This window comes from Acanthaster planci, linkage group LG05, assembly GCF_054643075.1.
Source record: "Acanthaster planci isolate LZ-2023a linkage group LG05, COTS_SCS, whole genome shotgun sequence".
Taxonomy (NCBI): Eukaryota; Metazoa; Echinodermata; class Asteroidea; order Valvatida; family Acanthasteridae; genus Acanthaster; species Acanthaster planci.
Window position 1 is genome coordinate 19226140 of NC_141781.1, and position 16692 is coordinate 19242831.

The following is a 16692-nucleotide window of genomic DNA, read 5'->3' on the forward strand; positions in this document are numbered from 1 at the left end:
ACATATTATCCCGAAAATATCTTTTTTTTTCTGGTTGACCTATCTTCTATAGCAGGTTAAATTATTAAGATCCACATCGTCTGGTTAGAGATAACTGTCCTCAGTGGGCAACGTTTACAGAGAAATCAGTTTATTTTTCAGTTGTTAAGACATCTCCAAAAGGTTGCGTTGTTCATGTCCTACACTTCCTTTGCTTTACTTTCAATCTGTCGGCAAAACCTTCTCGCGATTAGACCTGCATTAAATGTCCATTTCACTATATTATCCAACCGATTCAATCATTAAATTTTTGAGTAATTTTTTTTTGCGAATTACTTGCTTTTAATATTGAATAATTAATTATCGTCGTCCAACCCCTAAAATCCAAGGTCCTTTCTTTTCGTTTCATAGAAAGAGTAGAACATTTAGATGAGGTTGTTGTAGCACTTATGAATTTAAAATTATCGAAGAAAGCGATTCACATTTAAGCTCACCACAACTAAAATTATAACGCCCGGTTTTTTTTGACAGCATCATTTTTTTATCGCATGCCCCAAAAGAATCAGTCATAGTCCTACTGATGTTGTTTCTTTACAAACTTCAAGGCATTTCCATGTTCTTGTTTGAGTAGATTTTAAGCTCTTCCTCTGTGATGCCTCATAATTTGTACATTTCTCACATTTTAGCATTAGCAGCCACAAAAAGTTCAACTAAAATGGCAAGTTAATTGACCTATGCAACCCCAGCCAACATGAGCCAGAGTACGGCCGTTGATGACCGCATCAGGTGGTCTCGCCTCAGACACCAATTGGCGAGCGGTATCATGCCTGGCACACTGCCCCAGAGAACAATGAAATACAACATCAGACCCATCTGGAAAACATCACTCAGCTTGGTCTGTGGTACTGCATCCTTCACCAGCTCTGGGGCGATGAGCACGTGATAGCGCCGCCATCGCGCCTTCTGTGGTGGAGTGAGGTAGTGTACCCGAGGATGGCTCGCCAGGATACGCAACCCCACGTCAATAATACACACGAAGCAGGGGCCCCCAACATCACAGACCAAAATATTATCAGTTTTAAGGTCGTTATGAAGGAGACCCTTGTCGTGCATGACTCGCAGACCGTCCAACACATCCAGCACGATGCGGCGCACGGACGACGGGGCAAGATGTGGTCAGCTGGGTCCTTCCATGGCATCTGTCAAGGTCAGCAACTGGCCCATAATGGAGTTTCTGGTGATCCATCACGAGTCGATCCTTGGTGGTGGCCAGCCAATGCCAGGCCAAAGAAACAGGTCTTTGACCTGATAAATTGGATGGCGACTCTTGTTCCATGGAAGGATTCTTGCTAGACAGTTCCAAAGGCACCACTCCCTAGGATGACCTTGCCACTGGCGGGCAGTTGTATTGCACAGGGATCTATTCTTTGAACCCCTGCCTTTATAAAGCTGGAGAACACCTCCAGTCTGCAATGCTGAGATGTAGGGACAAGGGAGGCTGGAGTCCGGCTTCAACTTTCGGCAGCAGCGCCGGACACTGTATTGAGGGTTGTTTGTTGAGGCGACATTGATGGTGTCTGATGTGATGATGATGCAGGGCATTGCTGTTGGTTTCTTGCTGATGGTTGATTCTGTTGGCCAGCAATGATGGACAGATTCCTGGGGGATGCCCCCAACCATCTTGCAATTGCTGGCGATAGAGGGGTGGACTTGATCTTTCGCCCTGTGGGAACAAACAAGGATATTGCATTCCCCAAGTTACATGTACTAACATGATAAACTTCTGATTCTTTGATCAAACCAACATCAGTGCACAAACGTATATTGAATAGAAGCTATAGGCCTAGACATCACTGACATCATCATATACTACATGCAATATGTAGCACTGTGCAGTTGAAAAAGTTTTAGAGGAAATGAACTCCTATTCAAGTACTTATTTTTCAGCGTGAGAACTGAAGGCAGGAATGGTTGAGTGTACCTATTTCTTTGAGTGGGTCCATTGAACTGAGATGGCCACTGGAATAGTGAGGGGATATGGTTGCAGAGATGTCTGATGGACTGGACGGGGGGCTGATGAGGTGGAGCTAGTTAATAGAACACCTTTTAACAGACAGCTCCACAGGTGCAAATAGGTCTGCAGGGATAGTTGGAGAGGTGGCCAGCATCCCGTGTAGGGAACAAACAAAAAGAGCTAAAGGTAGGTATGTCTGAATCACTGAATACAGGCAATTCACATATTGCGCCACCAAGAGTTTGTCATAGAGAGGCCTTTTCACAGTGCATTATGAGATAAAGAGTTGACAAAATAATCTTGTTTACTGTCCTGTGCACGGAAAACTTTAATTTTTCTTCTAATATTTGTTTATCTTGGTAGAGAATTCAAAAGTGCTTATTGCAAACAGGTGTTAGAAAGCCAAAACGATGTTTTTTGTGTGCCTGGAGCAGAGAATGCCTGAATCAATCAAATTCCCCCAAATTACGTATAAAGTACGCTAAATCACAGCAGGGTGTCGACCGTAGACTTGAAAAGTGGCTTGTCTGTGCAAAACTCTTGGTGGTGCAGTGTATTGTGAATTGCCCCTGTTTACAATTACTAAATTAATCATTGGAAAGGGATTTTTAATACCAGAAACAATGTTTAAACGATACCCAGTTCCGGGGGAAGATTGTGAATGAGGCATCGATGATGTGAGAGGTGATTGATGGCGAGTTGGACTGTAAGGTGACGATGGTGAAGCTGGTTACCAACCACTGATTTACCAATGATTCCTACATTTCCAACTAATCATGGCTTATCAGACACCGTCTAACTGTTTAGATTTCCCTCTGATCATGGGCTTTGAGCCGCTGGTCAACCAGAGACTCCTACCACCTACCTTCCCTCGCTACTCCAAGATCATTGACCGTCCTGCTGCTGTCACGTACTTCGAGGGCCTGGTTGGGAGACTGAGGACGGTCTGTGAGGTCACCAACCTGAACTCCTTCCATGCTATTATGGTGAGCCACACATCAATTCTTGTCTGCCTTTTTGGATATCTAGTAGATGTTAACCCTACAAGGGCCAGCGGCCGATTTCACAAATCTTTGTGCAGTGCTGTAACTTTACTTAAGCCAAGTTTTATTGCGTAAGTTGAACAACTAATTATGATAAATTTCATGAAAGTTATGCACTGCATAAGTCACCAACTAATTATGGCGTAGCTTATGCAATCCCTTTCGGTGGGTTAGTTTGCACTGAACAAATCAGAAATGAACAATTCTGCTCACTTATCTTATTCCATTAAGGCTCATCTGTGCTCAACTTAACAAGGTTTATGTAAGACGGCTACAACTTTTGCTTTTCTAAGGTGTTTTGAAAAACATGTTTTTGGTGTGAGAGAACAACATTTTTCTGTCTGGTTCCAATGAAGAAAAGGTGGAATTTTTTCTCAGTGGTGGATGGAACTAATTTGACGACTGTTTAATGACTTTCAATGTCTCAATGTTTCAATGACTGAAAAACACTAGACATTGTACAAGCCACGATCATCCTCGCCAAAGGTGCTAAATGTACGTAAAAGGATTTGCAGCTCAGTGACTTTTCTTGAAATTGACATTGACATTGTATTTATGACACTGAGGTGGTAAGTACCATCAGTATTCTCTGTCATTATCAGCACCTAAGGGTTACTTGTACCAGTATATAGAGGTCAAAGGTTAAGGGTTGAATCTGTTTCTTGATTGTCCTGACAGGATTTCATTGGTGAATTTAGCAAGCATTGCACCTGTGTTCTGTCCCGCTCGGTCCGCTATTGACAACTGAAAAAATGTTCAAGTCCAAGCAGCTCGGTCTTTTGTTAGAAGACCTCGCTCCTTTGTCCGATTTCGGGCCCCTGGCTACGAGTACAAACATAAGGTACCCAATACTAGGTCCCCCGGCACGAAGAGGTTAATAAACAAAGGTTACCAGCTCAAACTCTATGTGATTGCCATGCTCACCAAAAGACAGGTAAACACCGTTCCAAAACAACATACATCAAAAGACGTTTTGGCTGGTAACCTGACTGGTCAAGCAAAGTTTTTTCACACTTAAACAAATTTTTCGCTTTTGGAAGCTGGGGCTTTGCAGGGATCAGGTAAAGCTGAGTGTTGTCATGGTAACAGACCCATGCTCTTGAAAAGCTGTCTGGCATATACGTGTACCTGTAAGTTGAATGGGACCCCATGCCACGCAGTGCTTGTTGGATTCATTTAACAATTGTTACCTGCAGTGTAGGGGTCCATGGTGTTTTTTTGTACACCCAAGGGGGATGACCGAACTTGAGGCAAAGCCGAGGGTGCCATTTGCCACTGAGGGTGTACAGAACCTATGGACCCCGTCACAGCAGGTAACAATTGTTTTGTTATACCATGGTCATAGATTACACTGGAACAGTCTTACATATATGAATGATACATGCATATTTTGTTGCAACATAAACTAAAACTGGTCGACTGGTTGAATTTCTGGACACTGTTTACACAAAATTCTAGTGAAAAATATTGGCAAGCTTGAAGAGCAGACGAGCAGTGACAACCATTTGAGCGTTTATAAAAACAGCAATGGCGACTACAGTAAAAACAGTGATCAGAGCATGCTATGTGTGTTCCACAAGCATAGCTGGGCATACGAACGAGGTCTAATAACTCGCCAGTGTCCATCATGATCAGAGTAAAGAGAGTAACACATGTGAAAGCACACGGTGCTTCACTGTCCCCTACTAGGCACATCTCTTACAATAATGAAAGCGTAGTACCAGCACAGCCATCCATCCTTGTACCCAAGGTCACACAATTACAATGCAGTGGACAGGACACATTAAGTGTGGGAAAGATTATTAATTGTTATCCATCTTTCTTTGTTGCCCAGCAACATCACCATTGCACCCGATTGTAAATGGTGCATGCGTGCTTGTGGCATGTCACATGATCGATTCGCGACCAATAAAACTTAACAATCTATGACCGTTGTATATCAAGTCCTGTTGGGATGGATGCATAATAATGATGGGGCAGAACAAATTTTCTGTGACCGTGCAGGTCGGGTCCTTTGCTGGAATGTTTAACCACAGGTTTTGTGTACTGTATCAATCCAAGCCTACAAACCCAAAGTGGTCATGGGAGAATGGGTGGTTTAAACCAGATTTTTTTGTCTGCATGATGCAGTTTGTGTCAAGATTTGCTTAACCTAATATTTATGAAAATTAGCTTTTGTACATTATATTTCAACAGATTTTGGTCACACTTCATACGAATTATTTGAAGAGCAAAAGGAAAGCAAACTTGAAGAGTTTAAGAGTAAAGTTAAAGAAAACTAAACTTGAGCAAAGTTGAGGAATCGTATTTTCAAATATGAAACAACAGTTTCCGAGAAAAGGTTTTTAATGAGGATTACCTCTGACGTCAGGTTGGGGATTTTCTCCAGCACGGTGGAGGCCTGCATGAAGAATTTGTAGGCAGTGAAGTACATGTACATGTCCAGCAGGGTACGGCTGGCGTCCATCTTACGAACGTCCGTCATCTCACAGAAGGTCTCGTACTGCACCAGGGGCGGGGTCAGGACCGCACTGAAGGCGGCAAAGCGGTGCTCAAACCGCATCTTCTGGTTGTCAAACATACAGTTGGGTCGGCGGAGTTTGTTGTCCATGGTGAAGCCCACAACAGCCTGGGCGAAAAGTCGCAAGACATCATCGAATTCAACTTTTTGAAAAATTCACGGAGTTTGGTTCTTGTGTAACAGAGCATGATATAGTCCTTTTCAAAATTGAAAACACCAATCAGGTAAGATTGGTTTAAACGTCAGTTGCCACGTGAACAACCCTTAAGAGGTGATCTAGAGAGAATTCCACCTTCAAAAGGTCTTGCCAAGGGGAAACAATTTCTGAGGAGTTTCACACCTAGTCACTGCCTCTACAACTCGGAGACTCACCGGTGTGTGATTATTTATTAAAATATTTTACTTTAGGCAATACATTGTGGGTTCACACATGCTTGAAAATCACAACATGGAATACAGTGTCCAAAAGGCACTAAACCAGTAAAATCTTAGATACTGTATCAGTGTTGTATTCGAGTCCATCACAAGTCCCTTCGCAAGGCCAGTCACAAGTCCCCTCGCAAGGCCAGTCACAAGTCCCTTCACAAGGCCAGTCACAAGTCCCTTCAAAAGGCCAGTCACCCCTTCACAAGGCCAGTCACAAGTCCCTTCACAAGGCCAGCCATAAGTAACAGAGTGAACAATAACAAAAGAATGCTTTTGTCACAGCTCATTTGAATAGCCTGTGAGCTGGCTTAACCACTTGATGCCAGGGACCCCGGTTTCAGAGACGTTGGCTTTATATGCATAGCCAGGGTGCCCGAAATTGGACAAAGGAAACTGGGCCTTGTAACAAAAGACCGTACTCGGAACAAAAGACCGAGCTGATGGGAATTGCGAATATTTTTTCAGTTGTCAGTAGCAGAGGAAATCCGTCATTTTTTAAACTGATTATATCACTGTTTGTGGCATTCTGCGTGAGCGGATTACCACCGGGGACAAAAGCACTCCAGCGATGAGCAATACAATACCGCTGTACGCTAATCTGGTCCATATTTGAAAAGACGCCAGCAGCACACTGGGCCAGTCTCGGGAACAAAGAAAATGCGTCACTCCAATCTGAGCTCTTTTTACAAGGCGGCGGGCCTTGCTGAAATACTGTGTCAATAGATTGTCTGTTAGATTAGCGTGGCCACCAGACAGTCATTTATGTGGGTGTAAATGCCCAGTAAATGACGTTATGGATTTTTGAAGAATTTTGAAACGGAAAAACTTGAAAATCCCCCAGGTATACATCATGCAAGTTCAAATTAAACCCGGCAGCATATGGTTCAGCAAGGTTTTTTGCTTAAGCAAATTATGTGCTTAAAGCAGCTCTATGAAATTGACCCCATCCAGTTTTAAATCCACCATACGATACAGCAGGATAATCCTGTCCTTTATCATGTCATTCTGTCACCCTTGATATTTCCAAGTATGACACTGCCACAAATGTATTACAAATAAAAACCACAAAATGCTGACCAACAGAATTGTCTTCGGCATAAATATTTTTTATTTAACTTTCCTGTTATCACCATTCATAAAAATTTGAAAATGGTAACAATTATCAGTTTTTAAGTCGAACAACGATCTTTTATTAAGCATGAATCGTTTTTTCCTTGCCGGGAAAAGGTTCAACATATATCCGGACTAAAACAGGAAAAAGAAAGAAGAAAAACTACATGGTGCAATGCATTTCATTTACAAACATTGTGACTCTATCATGAATGAAACAAGACTTCATGCTATAATACATTTGGGAGAGGAAATTCGCAGTCTTATGGGATACCTGTCTACTGCTACACGACAACACCAACATGGCATTCAAAAATATATCATTCGTCATTTTTTTTTCAACTCGGAACGAGAGCCTCTTTTACAAAATTGCAAAGTAGTTTCCAAGGCGTGTCAGACTTCAAATGCTTACTGACAACTCTGTTTGCTAAGGTTTATATTTTGGAAAAGGAATCGACGGATTAATCTGAAGTTGGCACTGGACGGCAAACACGGGTAGAACAACCCCTATGTGTACAGCATCCATTTACTCAGATGTTGTTTTTTTAATTACACGACTTTGGATAGCGCCAGTTCTTTTTATTTGGGACTATATTTTCTCTCGTGTAACCCCGGTTGAAAAGGAACAAATAGATGTTAAAGGTGTGGTGAAGTGGGTAAGTATTGGGTTAACAACTGATAAATACATTCAGAGATCAATGCATTCAGTATAAGAAAATGTACAAAGTTGATACAGGATTCAACTATCCGTTCAAATATGTACACACATGGGCCCCATGAAAAACAATTTTGTACAACGCACTATATAATCTTCCGCTTCTTGGACACGTTTGGGTTGAAAGTGAGGTTACCCTAGCAATTGATCGATTCATTAAACCCCGCTAAAGTGTTCCCGCCATTCAAAGTCAAGATGATATATCTGCGACGTTTATACGACAGTCCGACATGAGCGCAGGGCATATAACGTGTGTGGTTCAGCTATGCATTTTGACACTGTTGAGAGGCCCATGACCACTGTCCACTGCGTAGTGGGTGGGGCTTTCTAGAGTCAGCTACAACTTGAAGATTCTGTACATGTACTGGCCTATTAAAGTACACAGTAACAACGCAGACAAGTTTTAAATGCCTGCATCGGATACGTTGTAATGTTTCCCTCAGACATTTTACAAATGAAGCCTCACTTTGGCGACTACCTCAAAAAGCAACTTCTTCACTTGCTGGTCAGCAAATAGAACGTACGAAGCAACTTGCTGCTAATCTTTCTAAAGAACAAATTCAATTCAATGCACAATGCGGAAGTTGTTTTGTCCAGTGAGTGCAAGTTGTGATTGGTTAGTTTGTAACCCTTGGCCTAATCATTTAAACTTCCAATTTACGTATGTGTGTCACAACACAAAATCTGTGGAGAAAGTGAACACATTATCACTCAGTTTGGTCGATTAATCCCTGATATTCAAGTTTCATTAGCTGAAAAAAACCTGGCAGGCTACTGAATATCTCGGTTGACCCTTTTAGAGGGTTGGAACCAAAATGCATGAATTAAACTCACTGAGGTATGTTTGAACTTCAACACGCCTGGAAAGGGTACAGTGAAGTTTTAGCTAGATAGCAGTCAATGGGTGCAGTTTCAAACCAGACCATACTTTTGCTTTTCAGGAAGGGGGGGGGGGTCCACTTTCAGAGGAACATCTTCAGGGTGTTTCGATTCTGTTTAGGCTAGGGTGGGCTTTGAACTTGCATAGCATGAAACTAAATTTTCAAATAAAAGGGCTCTTTCTTCAATCACAGTTTGATAAAATGTATGGACAAAATTCAGTCGAGAATATCTCACTATAAATATGTGCAAAAAGATAGTTTCTCTACACTTTTTTTATAGTGAGGGACTGGTCCAGAGTTTCGTTTCACTAACCTTTCACTTTGACGAAACGAACGATGTTTAAGTTTCTCGATGTTGAATGGTCAAACACACCATCATGTGTACATTCTCGGAAGGGCATGTGATCCCCCCTCCCCCGGAAAAAACCCACCCTTATAATACGTGCACGGTGCAGGGATGCAATGCTGTCAACGTGTAAAGTGGCTTCATTTATTCACTATTAATCTGTTGTAACTACATGTAATTTGGAGCTACGGTCTACATATCATTTATGGGCAGAGGTTTTGTCTTGCCCAATTTTACGGGGGGAAAGAAGACTGCTATCAGCTGCCAATTAGTAGGCTTGGTTTGGTCCAGTTTTCAAATACAATTATCAAGAATGCATGAAAATTTATTACAATTGTGTTAATATCACAATACGGTTACAGTAAATACCTCGATCAGGCTCAAACATTTAAATTTCTCAAATAAGAATGCCTTACGCCTGTTCTTTTACTCAGCACAAAAGGGAAAAAACCCAACTGGCTACTCGTAGTATTACTGACAAGACTACTCGTGCTTCCAACAAAATATTAAATGAGTTGTGTCAATAAATAAATATATAGTTACAGTCGACATGTATCAAGCCCAGTCTTAGCTCAATCAAACCAAGAGTGTATTTCAATGCTAGATGAATACAAAAATGTATGAAGGCCTTCATAACATGCATTGTCAGAAAACCGTTTGAGCTAATGAGCTTGATGTTGATAAAGCATATACAAGACACAGCGATTGTCAACGAACTGATTACTGCAAGTCTCTAGGTAGAGATTCCATTGATGGTAGTACTTTTTGAATTTATGATCCAAATTCTTCGCTTAATATCTTATGACTTGATAAGTACATTGTCTATGGAGTACTTTAACACAAACATGCAATGATTCATTATGTTACATTTGTAATCGCAAGGAGATGCTTTGTCAAAATACTAAGACGAGGACGGCATCGGTGGGTGACTGTCCTTTGACTTCTTGGGGCACTCAATACTTGGCATTATTTTTTTCTTTCAAACTTCATTAAATAACATACAAATACAGAAACTTTGGGAAGGAGTTTTGATTACAGGATGAATAACAAATCGTATTGTTGTGTAATTACTTGCTGACATGGAAAGGAGGTTTGTGTTCCTCCGTGCATGGGTAAGTCCCGTTTCTAGTCTTGGCTCAAGTCTTGAACTGAGTCAAATTCTTTGAGATTTGTTAATACCTACACAATGTTTTAAGGAATGAAAGCATTGGCTTTACTTCCTGCAAAACCTTGTGGGCTATACTTGCTGTCATGTTAATTAATGCATGTGCATTTTGCTGCAGAAATAATTCAAACAATTCAACTAATTTGAATTTAATTAAAAAAAGCTGCTTTATAGCAAATATCAGGAAGGGCTTAACTAAATACTAAACATCAGTGTAACCTCCCATAAAAGGAGAAACACTTATCTTAGAACCTCCAACCGAATGAAATAAAAAAAAAAACACATTTAACGGTACTGCATCAAGCTGGATGCAGCATTGTCTAGGAAATATGGCAAGCTTGAAGATTTCAGTTGGGAGAATCGGCACTGCGAAAGGGTATAGCCACCAGCCAAACGATACTTGGCACTCTAACACTCAGGCCTTGGTCAGGCCTTATTTGCAGGTAAATATGGTATTGGAACATTAGCTGAGGACATGCCAAAGATAAACGCTCAACAAAAACAAAATGGCAGTGTCAATAGCCACGCCGTCAGAAATGACATATCTTTAACGAGCACACTGAAATTTAGTTCTTACAAACTATACAATGAGTTGATTTCTGTTAATAATTTAAGTACCTCTTTGGCAACTGACAAGTCTGCCTACAGATAGAGATACATGTGCCATGTAGGTCACTTCAATGCAAAGGGCAGATTAGGAGGGGGGAGGCAAAGGGGTTATACACCTCCCCCCTCCCAAAAAAGGGACAATTTTGTAGGGGAAAAATGAAATTTAACGGGGACTATTTCCTTCCAAAAGTGTGTAAAATGCCCCCAACTTTATCCCCACCCCTTGGAAAAGTTCACAAAAGGTTACGGAAATTCCCCCAACTTCTGGCCTCCCTTGAAAAGAATCGCTTTTGGATCTACATGTACTAGTATCCTTGCTTCAAAGGCAATCTGAACCAAGGCAAATTGGCTGATCAGTGGCCACACTACTTTATGAAATACACTGTAGTCTGACGGGGAAAACATGGCCCAACTATTCCAGTGGGTTATTCTGGGACCAGGCATACAAATGTTGTTTGCTGCCTAACTGGTTATCAACTGAGAACATGTGCATGCATGCTGTTGATAATCAGTCAGACTGTACTGAACCAAAATCCAGTTTACACCGTGACCACCAGCTGGGTAAGGTATAATAAGTAAGGCCCAATGATCCAACCTGCTGTGTGATACTAGTGGAGTTCTACAATGTTAGTCAACATTTGGGGAAAAGAAAGGACTTCTTTATCTGCTTCTGCACAGCAGGAAAAGGCACACAGCACACTCGTCAAATATTGCACTGGGCTTTTATGCCATTAATCAGCCAATACGGATTTTAAAAAAAGTAAATAAATAAAAATAAAAAAAAATTCAGTTTATTGGACAACATAAGAGGTACTTTTTAAATGAGATAATACATGTAGTACAAGTGACACAGCTAATGTTCACATCAGTTAATGGACGATTCTGTATATTACCGGAACTAGTAGTTTGAAATTTAACTGAAAAACATTGTGACAATGGGAATTCTGTTTGGAAACAGGAAAACATGTCAGTACGGTACAAACAAATTAAACTTCAGACAGACATCTAAGAATGATAAATGAATTCATTAAAGTGTAAGCATGAGTGAAAATTCATTTCCGATGGGATCCGGTACTGATACTGAACACTGTTGAGATTAATAAGAAAAATTGAAAGCAGAGAGACAGTTGTTTTCTGCTCGATATTTTGAGACTGGAGCTGTTATTTGCATGAATGTACCGTGCCTTGCTTTGAAGGTGCGCGACCCGACAAGAAGGTCACTTGGTACTGCCCAGCAGTCCTGCTGAAATGGACAAGAGGGGTTGGTCCCGACACTTTGGGGTGGGGGGGGGAAGGAACCAAAAAGTGCTTTTGCAGCTTCAGTCGCCACCTAATGTCCCCTTTCGTGGCTTCAAAAATGTCCTAAAATAAAGTCCTTATCATCGGAGGGCCATTATTTCTCTGTATGGTATTCAGAAATTAGACCAATAAACTCATGGTCCCCGGTGCACTTGTGTACTGCAGCTCTACAAAAACTACTTACTTTTTGTCACTTTGGCACAGACATAAAATAAAACACACATTGAATATTTTGACTATTTTTTAAAGCACTATGGTAAACTATTTATATATATTGTGGTGATATATCTAATTTCCATTTTTTTTTATGTACACATATTTCTATACAGGAAAATCAGACTCACACAACCATCACACGCCGCACTGTCTCACACGATCCAAGTACAACACCAAATTGAGAAAAACACTCAAAACACGGTGGAGGACAGCACGAGGAACGTGCATCGATGTAGTACTTCTGAATGAATCAGTTTCATCTTGTTGAGGCAAGACAAAACCTCACGCGACATCTTTTACATGTACATGTAGTTGGTGGTACTTCAGAATCAATTACATGCAGGTTGTTGCGAATTGTACCGTCAAACCGTAAAAACGGTAAGAGCACTGACAAGTAAACTGCAGTGCTTCCATGCACATATCCTGGTGATGGCTCTAAACTGCAGGTGGTACCAGATAAGTAGCAGCGTTATTCTCTTGAGGTGTTTCCGAGACACCACGTGTACCCACACAGAAGTAATATCATTTAAGTACTATATCTCTAAGTGCCAACACTGAGGCACTATATAATATATCCACATGGTGTCACTGCAAACTTGTCCATAGTTAGTACTTCCACTATGCATAGCCTCAAGTCTCATCTACTGAGGGACTACGAGGAACTACCCCTGAGATGATATCACTTGGAAGGTAGTCCAGTATCTCTGAAGCAAACTATATAGACCCCTCTCGTTTTGCCTACAACTTGTGTGGGTGGCCAAATTTGCAAAAATATCACCTTTTGGGTGATTTTCGGTTTTACCACAATTTCATTCAAAATGGAGATTTGTCTAAATTGATTTCCAAATTGGGTTGTTTTCCTTCAGAATTTAGTAGCTGTGTAACTTTGTCAATCACATAAAAATTTCGGACCTCATTTTGGGAAAGACTTCAAACCTGAATTCCCTACCTAAACATGAAAGGTTTTGATAGTCACTACGTTTGAAATACATCTCTGCAACAATCACATGATGTCACTTGAAAAACTAAATACAACAAAAAAAGGGCAAACAACACACGCTCTCACCCACCCTTACACAACTCTCCATACAAAATAAACTCTTTCATATACAATATATCGTGTTTTGCTTTATAGAAAAAAAAATCCTATTTGTGGGGACCATTTTGGTCAAATTGTCAATTTCATTCAGAAGTTCTTCTCATTTGCCATCAATTTTTAAATGTTATACAAAAGAGGTAATTCATGTCACGAGTTACGTCTCAATGCCAGCATGTCAAGCAAGTTCAAATGTTTCTTCTGGTCTTTATTATTTGCTTCCACCTGTTCAGAGCAGATTTACCTTTTTTTTTTTTCCAGAAGAGCTTTTCCAAGAGAGAGGCAGTCTTGCAATGACCACCTCCCTGACTTTCTCTGCGATCAACGCCAGAAAGCGCATTTCTTTACACATTCAAAGTCAGAGTTACCAGTCTCTTCCAAAGACAGCCAACCTTTGATTAGAACTGCACTCCAGGACAACTGATATGACTTTGAACGGGCAATTCGCTTTTGCTCATGATCTAAAATATATACAGGACAGAAAAAGCATCAACCATCCCTTGCTGTCTGTCTGTGCAGTTCAATTTATCAATAATCAATTGAATTTGATCAATAATCGCCAACCGCCACCTCCTGTTCAATAAGCACCATGCCACCTTCCGATTACAAGAGAGAGGTGCCTGACTCATCTTCCAAAATCCTTCAGGACTTTGCAACAATCAACATTAGTTCATGCCATATTCGTGAATAATTCAAACAATTTCCGATATGAACGTTTGTATTAACTAGTCGCACTGCCAGTAAAGTTCGGTGAATTACACATGTACAATGATTTTTCGTCAATAGTGAACACCAAGAAAATAATGTTATTTACGTCTTGCACGGTTTTCCCAACAAGTCTTCAACAAATATGCACAGGTGTTGACATTTATACATACGCAATATACATACATTTGTTCTTCCCATCTTGGCCTCTCACTCAATGTGCCCAAGGCACATGTGCTCCAGCCTTTTGCTTGCCCTTATGTGCAATTGGGGCATCGTCGCACCACCGGCAAGAAGACCTCAGCACTGTGTCACTTTGCCTATGGAGCTGTCATTGGAGCCGTTGTGCACGGCCCGGCCGTTGGCCGGCACCAGTCCATTCTTGGGGATTCGCTTGCGCTCCTTGGGAGCCATGTTCTCGTAGATGTCCTTCTCGCTGTCGCCCAGGATGGAGACGCGCTCTAGCTCTTCCTCGTCCAGCTTGTCGTGGCTGTCCTGTTGCTGGTGTTGCCGCTCCTCGCTGTGATAGAAGGAGTTCTGGGCAAAGCGGGGCAGCACGGTGCCGGTGTTCTCAAACAGCTGGATGATCTCCAGGAAGGTTGGGCGGAGCTTCTCATTGTACTGCCAGCACATGACCATGATCTCGTCTCTGTGACGGAGAGGGAGGACAAAAATCCAATGTTATGTCATTAATGGTTAACCATTTCCTGCCGGGTGCCTTTCAAAATGCAGTGCCTATATACGGGTGATTTTTCAATACCTTCGGTTTTCAAAAATCTTCCAAAATTCTTATTCTTTTTTCCTGAACGCCTAAACCCCATGGAGTGACTGTCTGGTGGCTACTCTAATCTGACAGACATCTACTGATGTCCGAGTATTTCACCCCAAGTATTTCAGCGAGGTCTGCCGCCTTGTAAAAAGAGCCCAGATTGTGTGGTGTTACAGAAGTTGCTTTTGTTCCCGAAACCAGCACAGTGCGCTGCTGGCGTCTTTTCAATAGGGGCCAGATTTAGCATGCAGCGGTATTGTATCGCTCATTTGGAGTGCCGGAGGGCTTTTGTCCCCGGTGGTAGTCCGCTCGCACTGAATGCCACAATAGTGGTATAATCTTTCAAAACAATGACAGGTTTCCTCCGCTATTGACAGCTTAAAAAAAGTTGGCAATTCCCAGCAGCTCTTGCCTTTTGTTCGGAGTACGGTCTTTTGTTACAAGGCCCAGCACTTTTGTCCAATTCCGGGCATCCCCGGCCATGTGTACAAACCCAAAGTACCCGAAACCGGGCTCCCCATCAGGATATGGTTAAGCGTGGTGACTCGCAATCAAAGGGTTTGCCGTTTGAACCCAACAGCTTATTGCTAGGGGCCTTTAGCCAGGCTCTTTACCCTTGCTTGCCTCTAACCATCCAACTGTAAGAACTGCACACCTTTGAGAGCAAAGGCTGCATGTGCACCAATGCCGGCAAATGACTTGCCTGGCCTGACGTACATGTACAAGATGACATTTATGAGGCAGTGTCAATATCACTGGTCTGATGGAAGGCACTACCTACATGTAAGCATAACCAATTATAATTAATACAGATCTGGGGTCCGTTTCCAAGGATGATGAGGTCTGTGTACTTGGTCAAACGGACTTCCTAAACAATGCAGTATCAAGATACATGTAGATTACGGGCTAAGGTTTGCGTCTGTAATGTGAATTGTTGCTTTCGAGATATAAATGGTTTCTCCAAATAAAAAATGTCACGTGCGCCTTAGCAAGTGTCCGTTCTGCATGCATGCTTTGATGATCTTCAGGAAACAACCTTGCAGTATGAAGTTCCATAATGAAGTTCAAACTTGAAAAACCTTGCTAACAGTATAGTTTTCCAAAGTGATAAAAAGTGCATTTTGTTGTAACAAATACCGTTAACAATCTACACTTAAGCCATTTCTCAACTCTTGGTCTCAGGCTCGGCTATTACGTAAAGTCTCCTGCACTAAATCATTTGTTGAAGTGACAGGTTTGAGGACATTAAAACGCTCTCAATATTGATTGGTTTGATTTGAAGGACTGGATATTACTATAGCAGAAAAAAAGGAGGCGTGTTATGCTCCGGAATGGCCAAAGTCCGGGACTTGAGACCAAAGCCAAGGGGAAGAAATGGCACCTCAGGCCTGAGCAGAAATGATGCCCTTGCACTCACAGCTTATCTGGACAGCACTCCGGCTTGTTTAAGACGCTGCCGTTCTTGACATATTCGCCTGCCTCCTCGTTGGACATGCCCTGGTATGGCAGCTCAGACAGTGTGGCTATCTCCCACATAAGCACCCCGAATGACCTGCAGAAAAATAGCAACACCACCGTCACCACCATATAAAAAAGCATGTGAAAAAAAGGTCTACTCCTTTGTTGGGATGCTGTACACGTACATGATACCGTGGATGGAAAGTTTCCGTGAGTTAAGAGTGGACTTTGTGGATAAACTATAGAGGGCGCAATACAACTAAGCAACATGGGCATGGGAAGGGCACTTACACTTCCCCGGTTCACATGGACAGTTTGTCAGGCGCCATTAGCAAAAGCA

At 41.8% G+C, this 16692-nt stretch overlaps 2 protein-coding genes across 4 annotated transcripts in view; one reads left to right on the forward strand and one right to left on the reverse strand.

Annotated features, from left to right (window-relative positions):
- The first annotated feature begins 2733 nt into the window (after positions 1-2733).
- On the forward strand, positions 2734-3836 carry LOC147799194 (N-alpha-acetyltransferase 35, NatC auxiliary subunit-like). Its single transcript, XM_087136976.1, has 2 exons — positions 2734-2979; positions 3715-3836. The coding sequence occupies exons 1-2, from the start codon at positions 2770-2772 to the stop codon at positions 3775-3777; spliced, it is 273 nt and encodes a 90-aa protein (XP_086993102.1). The 5' UTR covers positions 2734-2769; the 3' UTR covers positions 3778-3836.
- A 3232-nt stretch (positions 3837-7068) lies between these two features.
- The window catches only part of LOC110990313 (insulin-like peptide receptor), a 124255-nt gene continuing 114631 nt past the window's right edge, over positions 7069-16692 (reverse strand). For all 3 annotated transcript variants that reach the window (XM_022255238.2, XM_022255237.2, XM_087137501.1), the window contains 2 exons: positions 16312-16446; positions 7069-14774 (listed from right to left, as the gene is read on the reverse strand). In XM_022255238.2, the coding sequence (XP_022110930.2) occupies positions 14426-14774; positions 16312-16446 (484 nt within the window). In that variant the 3' untranslated portion in view covers positions 7069-14425. The remainder of the gene's footprint in view (positions 14775-16311; positions 16447-16692) is intronic.